This window comes from Carcharodon carcharias, chromosome 28, assembly GCF_017639515.1.
Source record: "Carcharodon carcharias isolate sCarCar2 chromosome 28, sCarCar2.pri, whole genome shotgun sequence".
Taxonomy (NCBI): Eukaryota; Metazoa; Chordata; class Chondrichthyes; order Lamniformes; family Lamnidae; genus Carcharodon; species Carcharodon carcharias.
In genome coordinates this window covers 31127046-31141666 of record NC_054494.1, presented here as the reverse complement: position 1 = coordinate 31141666, position 14621 = coordinate 31127046, and the positions used below count along the sequence as shown (strand labels likewise).

Below are 14621 nucleotides of genomic sequence, written 5' to 3'. Positions count from 1 at the left end.
GAGCTAGGGATACTGAGCATTACACCACACAGGGAGGACCATACTACACGTGCTATGTCAGGCTACAAATACAAACCCTTTGTGAAAACTTTACTTACAAAATGGACATTTTCTAAGTTAAAAGGTCAATTAATTTTTTTTTTGGTAACTGCAATGTTATCCAATGCTCTGATTAATACAGTTCACCATTTGTGATGTCACTGCCCATGTCCTTGTCTTTCTCTGTCTCTCCCTTCTCATTGGCTGATGCAAGGAGTTGAGGATGTTATCCATTACTTCTATGATAAGGCGTGGTATGGTACAATGCAATATAATCACTGCTTATTGCATGCTGCATGTGTGGCACAACCCTGCATGCACAAAGCTGTATGCCATTTGGTAGCTGTTTGATGAAATGGCTGGTTCAGTCTGTGTGCACATGTGTAATGTGTCCTGGAATATGTACTCGCTGAAATTTACTGTGAGAAATTACCTGCTATATTATAGCAGATTCTACATTATAACGTTATATAATCAGACCCTACAACTGCTGTAGAAAAATTGCACTGAGCACTCGAAGCAGTTGACATTGAAAATAAAATGTGTTAATGTGCATCACACCCACTATCACAGTGAATTAAGGCAGAAATGTAACTTCTGCTCAGATGAGCAGTGTAAACCACACATGTTTTATGCTGTTTATGATGATACCTGATTTCCTCAACTGAGTCATCTTATCATTCAATAAGTTTGTCCATTATATTCTCATAGAATATGTACAGATAGTGAGACTATGTATTAGTCAAAGTTCCCACCTCTGGTTCTCTAATCCATTTGGAGTTTTCATCCCTTGCTTCATCCCAAGCAATCCCATAGCACAGGAAGGAGCACAGAGGATAACTCCACAATATTAAGAATCTAGATGGAGGTATTTCAAGAGGTGAATCGAAAAGGTGTTTCGGGCTATTTTTGCCGACTTTGGTCAGATGGTGGCACAGATCACCCACCCGACATAGATTTTCATATCGGTTGATTTGAGTAGAAATGGGAATCGATTGGGTAGTTTCCATTCCAGGCTGCAAACCAGCCACTCATCTACCTCCCAAATCTGAGGATGAAAACTAACCAATTGGAGAAGTCAAAATGTGGTCCTGGAATATTTTCTCCGGGTAGCTGCAGAAGGTCAGAAAGTGATTATGACAAATTCATCAAGTTTAATATCTTTTCAACCTAGATCTTGACTCCATGTGCTCAAGAATGAAGTTTTTTTTCTAACTGCCTAGATTGTGTAATGAATAAGGTTTGATGTTTTTATGATTCTGATTAGAGACAGCCAATGACACGGAAGCCAAGACGGGTTAATGCCAAACTGTTCTTTCCATCACGCATGGTGAAGACCATATCTCTGCCCCAATGCTAAAAATACTATCATCCAACCACAATTGCTCAGCTGCTACACTGCTCTCTTTCTCTTTCTTATAGGTTTGTATCTTGTCAAAGTTCAGTGTTAAAGTAATTATAAGTATGAACAGCGTAGGAGAAAACTATTGAGCCTTCCCCAAGGACACAAAACCACAACTTAGCCACACTGCTGTTAAATAACTTATTTTCTAAACAGCATGTTAAGCAAGTATGTTATTGATTTTCAACATCTGTGGGCCATTCAGAAACATTCTGGTCTGTTTCTTTTTTCCCACTCCTGCTGTTGCACTGTCAGAGTCACACTCTGCACCCTGTTCACATCATCAACCTTTCTGTGTTGCTCCCTAACTCCACCACCTTCAAAATCATTTCTTGCTTTAACCATACTTTCAGCTTCCTCCCTCCCCTAATTTTTTACCCCTCCATCCACTGCCTCCACCATAACCCTTTGGATGTTTTATTGCTCAAAAAAACACTCTCCATAAATGGTTTATCCTTTTTTGGAGGATTGGGGCACAGAGCAAAAATCCTGAGTCAGATTCCAAAATACTAGATAACAAGGAGACCCTTGCAGCATGTCTGCTCATTGCGGGAAGAACAGTGAAGTGTTTTCTTCCCTTCCTCATTTTCCCAAGGGTTTGGATGGGTAATTGCTCCTGGTCTAAACCAGCCATGAGGGGATTGAAAGCAGCAGCTAGGAACAGCTTTGGCTCAGTAATGCTAAATTGTTATTCCCCTCCAGAGATTGAAATCGGGAACTGGTAATTTATGAAATACTGCATAGGTATGGCCCAAAAATGATAGTTCACTTTCATTTGCATGTCAGTGACTTTTCAATCAGTATGGATCAAAAAGGAAACAGCAAATAGGAAAAACTCAATTAAAAACAAAACTGGTTGTAAAACCTTCTGAAACCTTCATTGCAAAAGATCAAACATCAAAAGCACAAATCAATTTTCTCTTTTGGATACAAATGAACCTGTGCCTGTTTTCAACATTCTCTGCTTTTATACCAGAAATACCAACTAACTAGGAGGGTATGTATGTGCACCTTAACATGGAGACAAAACACAACTGTTCCTGTGACATGGAGAGATTTTAAAAATCTCAATCCTTAATGGGACTAATGCAAAAATTTTCCTCCTGAACGTAATGAGAGTTACGTGGCATCCCAAGATCACATTTAAGGAAACATTTTTTTAAATTAGGAAAATAATTTGAGCTCCTAGTTGCTGATTTCCGAGTTGATAAATATGCTTTTTAGCATTGGCCCATATTTTGATTGGTGATATTGTCAGTACAACAGAATAATGTCAGAAGTGTTTTGGAAGTGTAATTTGCCTGTTCAAGAATGCTCATCTGATGTTAGAAAATTTTTTACACAACCTTATCTCCAGCCTTCACAATTTAGTTGATAAAAGGCAGACATCTGTTTGCTGAGTAGATTCATTTTCTCAATGCAGGGAGCTTCTTACCATTGAACAGTGGGGGTTCAACAGGCTGTTAATTTACTGGAGCGGGTTCAGGATGGATGGAGTGCACCTGTCTGTTCGTTGAAATTCTGTATGTAAATGGTAGTTTACATTACCTCCTCTGTGATCCCCATCCCTGTACAGACCTTATTAAAATTGTTCTCTAGCAGCTCCAAGACTGACAGCAGTGAATTTTACACAAAAAACAAATCTACAAGAACAGAATTTAAGCTAATTAAACAATCGCTATTCTACTGCCTTAACTGCTAATTTTCTAATAGATTTGGAGTGATTGAAATTGAACAGTTCAATGTGAAATTTTTATAATACTGCTCAAAATAGTTAGTACCATTCGCAGACCGACAACATCCAAGCAAGGGGACATGGTTCTAACAAGCCAGTGATTGTTATAACATTCATCCTCCAACACATTAATTGAAATTCTTCAAATGTGTGTTTCCATCAAATTTATTCCACCCAGACACTACTGAGAACACTAATGAAAAGGCAAGTTTCATCACCTTTAAGAAGCAGCTGATATTCCTACACTGAAACACTTTCTGATCTCAGCTGCTGGAAACTGGACAGTTCAGTGAGCACAGAATATGAGAGGAGTCTGAGGGGTTGTCCAGTGGGGGTGGTTGTCGGGCTGGGGGAGAGTCAGTCTGTGATAGAAAAGGCTCTGGGCGGAGCACACGGCTTTTCCTTGTTGGGCTTTGATTTGCTTAGCAGGTAAATTCCTTTGTGTTTCAATATCTTTATGTTAATCTTTATGGATAAAAAGAAAAACTGAGTGAAATTGGAAATAAAAGCCGAATATGCGAGATAGACACAGCAGATCTGTCAACATTTGAAGTTAACCTTTCAGCTGTGCCCCCAAAATAAGCATCTCAAAGACATTCAAGAAGCTGCGAGATCAACACTTTAAGAATGACCACTTGTCAGAACTCAGTGCCGTAGTGAGAATGCCATAAACAGTTAGCCTTTAAATTGTTTTCTGTGTAGAAATTCTCAACGGGCTTGAATCTGGCATCTGCAATAACTTGTTACTAAACCATCTGCTTATAAGCAGCAAAGGCTTATGTTCCTAGTGTTGTTCATGAGAAATTAAGCAGCTAAGAAGTCCCTATAAACAACAAGACTTCATCGCACTTGTTCTGATTGCCTGTTGTTTGTGTTTACCCTTGACTTTGGTTGATTAACAAATGTGGTAGTCAGGAAGTGTTTATTTTCCAACAGCTTTAATTTTTAGACTGCTCCTCGTGGGAGAGACCCCTCAAGGAGCTTTCTAAAATGGAGGAGTGATGGTGGATACTGAGCAGAAAGGAAGGGAGGGTAACGAGGGTTAGGACAGCAAAGGCATGTGATTGAAGAGAGTTTTGAAGGCAAAGAGGGAGGAGATGAAGGATCTGCAGAGGCAGTTCAACATGCTCTGACCGAAGAAGGACCTACAGAGGGAATGGAGGCAGGAAGTAACTTGGTGTCTAAGCTCTGAAGTGTGTGTGCAGGGACATACCACTGGAGGGGAGCAGTGCAATAACGGTGAAATGTGGCTATGGAAGGAGTTACTCGGACAGTTAGTATCTTGAAGTCAAGTCACAGTTCCTTCACTTCTGGGCCTAGTAACTAGGATCTGTTGTATAGTTGAAGCCATATTTTTACAGGGAAGTGAAGAATTCACAGAAACACATGTTGATTCTCAGAATAATCCAGGTAAAGATAGAGCTTTAAAAGGATCCCCAGATTAATGTAACTGCCCTGTCAATTTGACAAAACCCATTCTTAGCCATTCCATTAAGAAGAGATGCCTATGCCATTCTCTTGTGTGATGTTGAGGATATAGTGCACAATATTACTGTTGTGTTCATCACCCTGAATAACCTACCCCACTGACCTCCATTCTGCACATTGAATTCACCATTCTCATCTTCACTCACCAATCCCTTAACAAGCTCATCTCTCTCTAACTTTGCCAAATATGCAAGTTTTCTCCCACCAAGGATGTTGGATATTTACTGCATGATAGAGTGTGATACAAATTCAGGTTGGTGATCAGAGTTTATTGGATGGCATTTGAAATCTGACATTTGAAGTATGAGAAGCATCTTTAGAGTTTTCTATAAATGAGCTGCTTCTCCCATGGTGGGATTTATGGATTTCCCTGAGAGCAGTTATAATATTTAGCTCTTAAACTTAACCTGTCACAAAGGCTGAATGCTCACTGGGGGAAGTCAGCCAGAGAACTATGTGGAATTACTAATCTACTTTATACCTGAGAGACAGTATTCAGGGCATCTTATTGTATTAGAGGATTGCTGAAGTGCAGGAAATTGACTGATTTCATACATGTATCCAACATTATAACATTTTTGAGCATATCTGATGCACATTAGGTGTTACACTAACAAAACTAAACCATCTGAGAAAAATTGCAAGTTTTTTTTCAGCGCTATCTTTCTAACTAGAATACAATAAAATTGAAATGTTATCATAAACTTGTATCAAACCTTGGTTAGAACACACTGGAGTATGGTCGCCATATTATAAAAAGGATGTAGAGGCACTGGAGAGGGTACAGAGAAGATTTACAAGGACAATACCAGAAATATATGGATATACAGATCAGGAAAGGATTGATAGACTGGGTCTCTTTTCTCTTGAAGAAAGAAGGCTGACCTAACTCTGAGGCCTTTAAAATTATTAAAGTTTTTGGTAGAGTGGATAGAGAGAATGTTGCCTCTTGTGAGGAAGAGCGTGACCAGAGGCTGTCAATATGAGAGAGAGTCACCAAGAAATCCAATAGGGAATTCAGGAGTAACTTCTTTACCCAGCGAGTGGGGAGAATGTGGAACTCAGTATCATGGGGTGTAGTTGAAGCGAATAGGATAGATACATTTAAGGGGAAACTGGACATGAGCAGCCTGTTTCTGTGTCAGATATCCTGTATAATCCTACGTCATATAACCTGGGGAGGAGCTGTGCAGCTGCTAAAGAAGGGACGACTCAAACAATAGTGAGTCCCCAATTGTCCTCATGATTTGCCCATTTAGGCAACTTGCATACAGGACCCACCTGAGCGATAGACCAAAAGGGACAATCCAGGATGGTAGGTAAACATTGCATCCCTAGGTCCAGACCCAAGACTTCCTGTTGACAATACCACAGGGGATGAATTGGTTTATATAAAACTTTGAGGCTGACCATTGGACTCAAATGTCACATTCACAAAGACCCCCCAAGTCTCGCACTAAAAAACAAAGAAGTCAGTAATCCATGCAGGGAACCGATACCAACTGGACAGATCATTGACTTGTTCAATCAATGACGAACATCCACCTGGCACTTAGACATCTAAGGCCAAAGGCCCAAGAGGAAGAAGATCAATATCTCACCCTTGAAAACCCATCCAAAGAGAGGAATTTGTAGTGCAGCTCACAACCAGTCTGGAAAACCTGTTCTGGTGACCATACTGTGAATGACACTTCTCCACATTACTTGTTGCCCACTCCCTTAACTTGTCCATACCTCTTTGTGTCTTCCTCACAGCTTGCATTCCCACCCAGGTTTGCATTGTCAGCAAACATAGATCCATTACTTTCTGTTTCTATGTCTAAGGCATTAATATAGATTGCAAATAGCTGAGGCCCCAGCTTACCCTCAGGCCACTCCGCAGTTGCAGTCTGCCAACTTGAAAATGCCCTATTATCCTTATTTTTGCTTCCTGTCTGTTGACCAACACTTCATCCATGCTAATATATCCCCCCCAACTCTCTCAGCCCTTATGATGAACACTCCAGTGCAATGACACAAGATTGAACCTTGGTAGGGCCAATGAAAGAAGTTTTAGTATCACCAATGAGTCAATGAACTCACCTCATTTATTGTCCTAGGGCAGCATTGTGAAAAAAACATTCAATTGGTGCATGATCAAAGCTTGTGCAGGAGTTTTTATTTTGACACGCTTGGAGAGGATGCACAGAGCAGGGGAGAAAACCTGGGGAAAGGGGTCTCGGAGGAGGTGCACCATCTGCCTGTTGAGCAGCCATGTCTTCAGAATGCTTGGATTTACAGATGGGCTACTTAAATTCTTCCTGCCTGAATTGTCGAGGCCAGTGTGGTCCCAGTGCCAAGCTCGAAATAGCTCATTTAGGAACTTTACAGTGGCCAATCGTACTCTCTCTTGTACATAATTGGTTCAGTTTGTCAGCATAAATGAGTCATAGGTTGATTAACAGCACCCACCCTCAGAGTGTTTATTCATACCTTCACTCCACCTTTCCCAGGTGAGGTGCTATAATAAAACACTGATATTAAAATTATTCAGACTTCTCTGTCACGCTTACTTCCTGTTGTCACATGTTTGTGACATTGGGCGATGCCTAAAGTGTAACTGTAATGCATGCTCTAAGGTAGACAAAGCAATAATCTGTGCTACTCAGTCCTCCTGTTGTGCTATGGGTGACTCTGGCCCAGCAGCTTTTTGGTCTGCAACAACAAAATGAGCAAAGCCATGAGATATTCAGTCATAAATAAGTAAATGTTCACAAGCCTGTGATGCCTTGGCATATTCACCTTCACAACTTAAATCCTAGTTTGCAACAGAAAACCAGAAGCTGATATATAAAGAGCTATAAATATTGGAACCCTGAATCAAAACTGCAGAACGCTGGAAATATACAGCTAGTCTGCCAGGTGGCCTTTAAAGAGGAAAGATAAGTTAATGGTTTCAGCTTTAGCCCTTTGTGAGTTCTGAAATAGCCTTAGAACAAAAACATTAACCTATCTCTTCTCTTGACAGATGCTGTCAGACATGCTGTGTATTTCCAACATGAAATTGGAAGTGTAGTCTGTAGCTGGTGACAAATACTACACAGCAGAAAATGCCTTTCAATGGAGGTTGTATTGAATGAATCCGAGTTATCTGTTATGATCTGCATCAGGAAGCATTTTAATACACAAATAATGTTCAATACTTCAATATCACAATCCATGAGAAGAATTGGAGTTGAGCCCTGTGTAAATTGTAATTTTTAGCCAAAGAAGCAATGTAACCAACTCACTTTAGTGCCATAGACCAGCAAAAAAAGTCTAGTTAGGCCTAATGAGAATGGGCTTAAGTATAATCAGAATTACTGGAGTCTTCTGTACTCTTGTCTAACTTCTCAGTCAGGAATCACTAATATATTTGCCCATTTTTGTGAAGCTTACACAATAAAATTACAAATGCCCATTGTGTTTCTGGGCACTCTGAGCCCTGGGCCTGTCCTCATCCCAGTGTCCAATCATTCTGAAATGTTCCTCAATGCAAGTGCCAAATTGATCAGATATTAACACGCCTGGAAATTCAAATAACCTTTCACGTAACACTGGTTAAAGGACCAGAAAACATCATATAACGAAAGGACTTTACGCAAAGGCTTTAAGGTGTCAAGGTACAAAAGACCCTGGTTTCTCCTGACCTGGAGTTACAAATTTACAAGCACCTGCTGATCTACAAATTCCCCTGATGAGAAACAATTAGACCTCAGGGAATGCTCATTTAAACCAACTAGATTTTGTGGCCTTTAAATAGCAGACTAATAAAACATGTTGCATTAACATGCTATGAACTACACAGTTTGGCAATCTTGGCAGCATATTAAAAAATTGTAATGTTTGACTTGCCAGAAGCAATGCCACAGGAGATTCCTGAGGATGATCCTGTGCTGTGGGCATTCTAGGCAAGGCTGGAGTTTACTGCCTATCTCTTGTTGTCCTGAGGAGATGCTGGTGAGCTGCCACCTTTGTCCTGGTTTGATGTGACTATGAGTGGTTTGTTTGGCCACTTCAGAGGGCAGTTAATGTAAGCCACACTGTTGTGGGACAGGACTCACATACAGGCCAGACCGGGTAAGGATGGCAAGTTTCATTCTGAAAAGGAGATTAATGAACTGGTTGGGTTTTTATGATAATCCGGCAGCTTCGTGGTCACTTTTACTGAGACCAGTACCAGGATTTTCCGGTCCTTCCAGCAGTGGCATAGTCGCAGGCGGAACCAGAAAATTTGGAGAGTGGCTTAAGGTCTATGGACTTTTGCCACTCTCCAAATTTTTCAGTTCCGCCTGCGATAATGTTCATTGCTGGCGGGACCGGAAAATCCTGGCTCATTTTTATTTCTAAATTATTTTAAAACAGAATTCAAATTCTCTCGTTGCTGAGCTGGATATTGACCACATACATTCCCTTGGATTCTTAGCCCAGTGATACAATATAATTAAAGAGTAAGAATTTTAATTCTCATTTCTCTTGAATCTTTTGAACCATATTAATTTGTGGTGGATGTTACTCATGGCAAGGCTCGTATGTTACCAGGTGTTTATAACAAATTCTATTATTCATTCTGTGTGCTGCTTTATCATTCAACAGTTACCAAATCCAATACCTCCAAACCTTCCCTCTGTGATCTGCTTCAGGATTTCATTATAGTTCTGCAGGATGACTGTTCCAGTTTCATCCATTGTTTGTGTCATGTGCTTCTCTCAGACCCTCAGTTTAACTCCTGCATGGTGTCCAGAAATGCAAAGCAAACCAGCATGACCCCTACCAGGAGTTTTTGTTATTTGCAAAAGCGAAATACGATTAATATGTTCTAAAATTCTCTTTCTTCCAACAGCCTCCGGTACTACAGCCTTCCAGCCACATCTGCAGCTCCAAAGAACACAACATGGGAAAAATAGCAAAGCCAGTCCATATCGAGGACCGCAGTAGGTATATAGAGAGTGCGTCATGTGAGAATTACTGCCAAACCAACCAAAATGCAAAAGCTGCTGTTTCCTCAGAGACAGATTCAGCTAAACTCAGCTTCCTTCAACCACCCCCACAGAAGATTGGAGACTCTAACGAGAGGCAGGTCCAAGAACATGCAGTGTACAAGAAGACCAGACAGAATCTAAATGCCCCACCCAAGGAACATGGGCATAGTCAGGTTTCAGTGCAGCAGACCAGTTTACCAAGCTGTTCAGTTTTTACAGAAGAATCAACAAATAAAAACTGTCGCCCCAGGTTTGCTTTTAGACAGTGTCGATCTTCCAGGGATCCAAGTGTCAAATCCAAGATCCAGACTTCAACAATGAAATCTTCTCCACTCTCCACACCTAGAAAGAATGCTGCTGCTGCTGTCTCTCACCCAGAGTTTTTCCCTGGAGAAAGTTCAGTTCAATCATCAATTAGAGATGTAAAGGAATCGGAATGTCAACTCCGGCTACCAGTGCCCATCAACCTTTCAACACAAAGAGATGAGCAGCAAAAGAGAAAATCTAAACTACCGCCATCCCTGTCATCACCAATTCTAAACATTAAAACTACAGTGTTTTCGATGAATCCTGGGTCACTTGCCAAGGAGACTCAGCATGTTGGATCCAGCGAGCACCAGGATGAATCCCAGTTTGAGATCTTGGCTTCCAACAAGCCACAGAAAAAGCAGTCACTTCAAGAAGACCATTTGCGAAAGGTTCAGGGTTACAATTCCCAACCAGAGAAATCTGCAACTTCTGCCCGGCATTCTCGCCTTCCTCAACCAAAGATGCATGTATCCAATCCCTCAAACTGCAACTTCCAGGGTTGACTGAAACCTGGTATTAAACATTTCCACTATGATTTACATTGCAGGATGAACTTTCATCAGTTTAGAGCTGGCAACTGTTGACAATTTAGCCTAATTTACTTTACTCACTATTGACCTGACTCTAAAAGACAGCTCCTGCAAACCTGACTGATTTACTGTCAAAGACTTGGCCATTTGTAGGCTCTTGAGACAGTTTATATTTGCAATTTGTGGCCTTTTTATTTGGGAGAATACAAAGCTACAGATGTGGGAAATTTTGATCAGAAGTAGGGATGATTTGGCCAGGGTGGGTTGGTGGAATAGTTAGCTGTATAGCAGTTTATGAATCTGTAATGACCTGGACATGAATCACTTAGGTGTAAAGGTTGATGGTGGTACGATGCGCAGAATTTCTTTAAAGCAAATATTATATTAATTGTTGAATGATACCGTTGTCCTACATTTCAGTTGGTCTGCATGAGCATCTTGTGATTGGGAAGACAATAACAGAAGGAGCTTTACAGGGAAACTGATCATCCCAATCTAAAATGGCCAGGCTAAGTTCAACATTTTTGTTTGTTTAGAGCCAACAACTTAAGAATACATTTAAGTTAAAATTCTGGAGGGCTAGGTTTCTAAAACAAGTAATAAAATAAAACTCTGCATTACAATGCCTGGTACAGGAATCATATTTGCTGGATTTTCACCAAAAGCCTATTGCCGTTCAGGGACAGAATGGACATCAAATCTAATGCATGAATATAAAAAGAGTGAGAAGATAATTGTGCTTCAGGATAGATTGCCAAAATCTCAGTAAAGATATCTGAAAGGATGAGTATAGTCCTTTCCAATTGAACTGGCGCTGAGCACATTCTAAATTACAACTCTTGCATCTGTGGACTGGGAAAGATGCAATATTAAGATAATTTGGTGAAATTCCTCACCCACATAATAATTGTGCATGCAGGTTCTTCAATGTACTGGTCGCTGTGCAACAGCCACTTGTCAACAAATATGTTTTCTTGATGGCAAATTACCAATTATAGATTTTCAGTACCATATATAAATGCTGCCTTTGGTCATGGCATTGACTTTCACCCTGATAGATGTGGGTTTAAATTCAGGCCAGAATCACTGTATGAAGTTTTTCTATGCCTGCCTCTTATGGCTTTTAATGAGCTTCACTGAATCTTTTAGACAGTCTTGCAGCCCAGTTCCCAGTAGACACAAGTGCACAGAACAGAACTCTACACTAAGTTGACAGCCTCCCTTAGAAAGGTTAATGCAAGCAGATGGTGTGGGGATTTAAAGATCCCACACTGATTTTCCAAGATTACTGATGTGCTGGACAAACTGTATCTGACTTTGGAACCATGTTGCTATGGCATGATCTTGGTATGCTACATCCTGGGCAGAACACTCATGTACACTGGTTCTGACGGCAGAGAAAAGTGTTGTTCATTCACATCACCAAATGATGCTGCAGTTATTTCAGGAAAGGCCAAGATATTTTACAATTGTTGAATCTAAACACCAAAAATTCTTATGTTTAATTTGTTGGTGGCATTTTGCTGTCATCTGAACATCACTCCTCTACTAGCTCATTCACTGTAATGTTGAGCTCATGGTTTCCTGCAATCAATTACTACAGCTGATATAAAACAAAATTCTAGCCCAGGCCCTGCTCACAGAAATCACATGAAACCTGTGGCCTCAGTTTCAAACAGCAAACCAATTACTTAATGTGGTAACATTTACTTTTGGATTGTGGGGAAAGAAAGGCAAAATCTACACTTCCCATTAAACCAGACTTTACAAATTGTCCCAGGGTTTCATGCAAGATTTCACACACGTTGTGGGAATATGTCCTGCTGTTTCAAAGCTGCACTCCATATTAATGTACATATCTTCAATCTCACACATACTTTGGACATATGGTGGGACATGCAGAGCTGAGTTTTCCTCTCTCTTATTTTGGAGTGAAATCCCTTTTAGATTTTGATTCAAACAGAGAGCTCATGGTGGGCATAAATGGCCACTGTCTCGTTTACATTGTCACTTTGCAACTAGGGGAAATCTCCTACTGACCCCCACTCACCCACCCCATCATGTCTGCCACTAAACCTATCTCATTACAGCTACACTTGATTTCATTGCAAAAAAAATCCACCCCCGCCGGACCCCCCCAGTCTCTATTTTAACATATGAAAATATTTTGCTGACACAGATCACATTTGCAAACCTGGAAAAGTGAATGTTATTTAAATTCAGTTTTGTTTAATAAGCTGTATTCAAGCTTCAGACTCAGAGTGCTATAATGTGATTGTAAAGTCAGAAGTTTCAGCATTGAAAAGGGACCAGTCAATCCTCCAGTCAACGCTTAGGCTTGCTCCACATCACAGCTTCCCTACCCTGATCTCACTGCCCCACTCTTGCTGCATCTTTTTAATATTTATCTTAGGTACCATGGACTGTTCCTCTAAGTATAGTTCTTGTCTAAAAATATAGCAGAAATATAAAGTCAAACTGGGGTATATGACAAGAATTGAGATCCTGTAAAGGTTCATTTAGGCTTAAAACGTCAAATACATGACAATTGGAACTGCATGGTATGTGTAAGTAGCAGTGGTGAAAGTATGAATGCTATCAAATCTAAATTGTTACATTCCTGAGTTTCTATGTCATACTGGTTGATGCCCTGTGACATTGGACATGCAGAGTACAGACCAAGTATAGTCTTCAGCTCAGACTGGATTAGAAGGTGGGATTATTGGGCCAGTGTGCGGAGATACAAACTCAATCCCCTTTTGGAAGTCATACACTCTTATCCTTAGTTTTATATTTCCATTATCCACATTTATAATAGAAGTGTCTATGTAAGCTTGTCACATTGTAATCACTCCTCTTGCTAATAGTGGCACTGCACTGCATTCAGATTTTGAATATAATCCTAGATGTAAGTATATACATAGTGTGCATACGGATAATATACCTCATTACAGGTGTTCACAAGTTGCATATTGCCCAGGTCGTTGCGGATTTATAAGTTGCTAATATAATCAATTCTGTGTCAAACATGTACTGCTGTGTTGAAGTGCAATATATACTGTTGTTAATAACAAAATGAGGTATAGAAAGTACTCTTATATGTATATGCAAAATTAATTATCAACTAAATCTTTGAAGCTGCATACCAGATGAAATGAACAAGGAGTTGCACTTTAAATAATTATATGTCATACAGCTGTGCCTATGCTGAGCAAGTGGTACCAACCCAGACATGGGATTTATCAGTTTTCTGCTTTCGTTCTTGGAAATGCTTATTACTTTTGGTGGTAAGTGCTGTTATCATTGCACAGGAATGTGGTGACTCACTGTACTAACGATAGCCCCCAGCAGCGGTTCCGGTTTCAGTCAGGAGACGGACAACGTGCAGTTCTTCCAGTCCTGATCACTCTTCTCCAGAATGGAAACTGAAATCCAGCTCGAAACATGGAAACCCTGGAGGGGTGGGAATAAAAAGATCATGCTCGTGCTGGTAGCTGTTTTAATTCTTGTGAATATAAAACGTAAGCTAAACTCACATCACCCATGAGTTATTTCCTTTTCGGAGTCATGGATTAAAACAAGCAATGCATTAACTGATGCAACAACATGTCCAGGTCCAAGAGAGATTTATTTTGTTTGATGCTTCCTGCAGAAGTGTTCTTGATAAAGACATTTATGATATTACTGCAAATAACAGAGATTCTTTCTCCAGATTTTGCTGCCAATATTCCCCACTATGGGAACAATCCCAAACTGCCTTCTTCCTAAATGGACCAAGGGAGTGCAGCATTGTTGAAGGTGGTACCCTTTGAGACACTCTTCCAAAATTCTGTCTGCCTGTTCTGGTGTCCTGACCAAAAGCACTTTCCCGACATGACTAAAAGAAGCAAATTTATGGTCATTCATCTCATTGTTTGTAGGATTTCACTATGTGCAGAAGTGAGCTTCAAAGCAATTCATTATAAAGTGAGATGCTTTGGAGTGTTTTCTAAGGGACATCATAATGTGTCACATAAGTACAAGCTCCTCTTCACCCAGTTACAGATCTAAATGAGAATTGTAACCACAGCAGCCTTAATATAAGTAACTCTTGTTCTAATGACAAGATTATTTGATTT

At 40.2% G+C, this 14621-nt stretch overlaps 1 protein-coding gene across 3 annotated transcripts in view; it reads left to right on the top strand.

Moving 5' to 3' along the window:
* Window positions 1–14110, top strand: part of LOC121270915 (serine-rich coiled-coil domain-containing protein 2-like) — a 569579-nt gene extending 555469 nt beyond the window's left edge. For 2 of the 3 annotated variants that reach the window (XM_041176518.1, XM_041176517.1), the window contains exon 10: window positions 9526–14110. In XM_041176518.1, coding sequence (XP_041032452.1) covers window positions 9526–10476 — 951 coding nt within the window. In that variant the 3' untranslated portion in view covers window positions 10477–14110. The remainder of the gene's footprint in view (window positions 1–9525) is intronic. The other variant, XM_041176519.1, reaches the window with a different exon arrangement.
* Window positions 14111–14621: the final 511 nt, after the last annotated feature.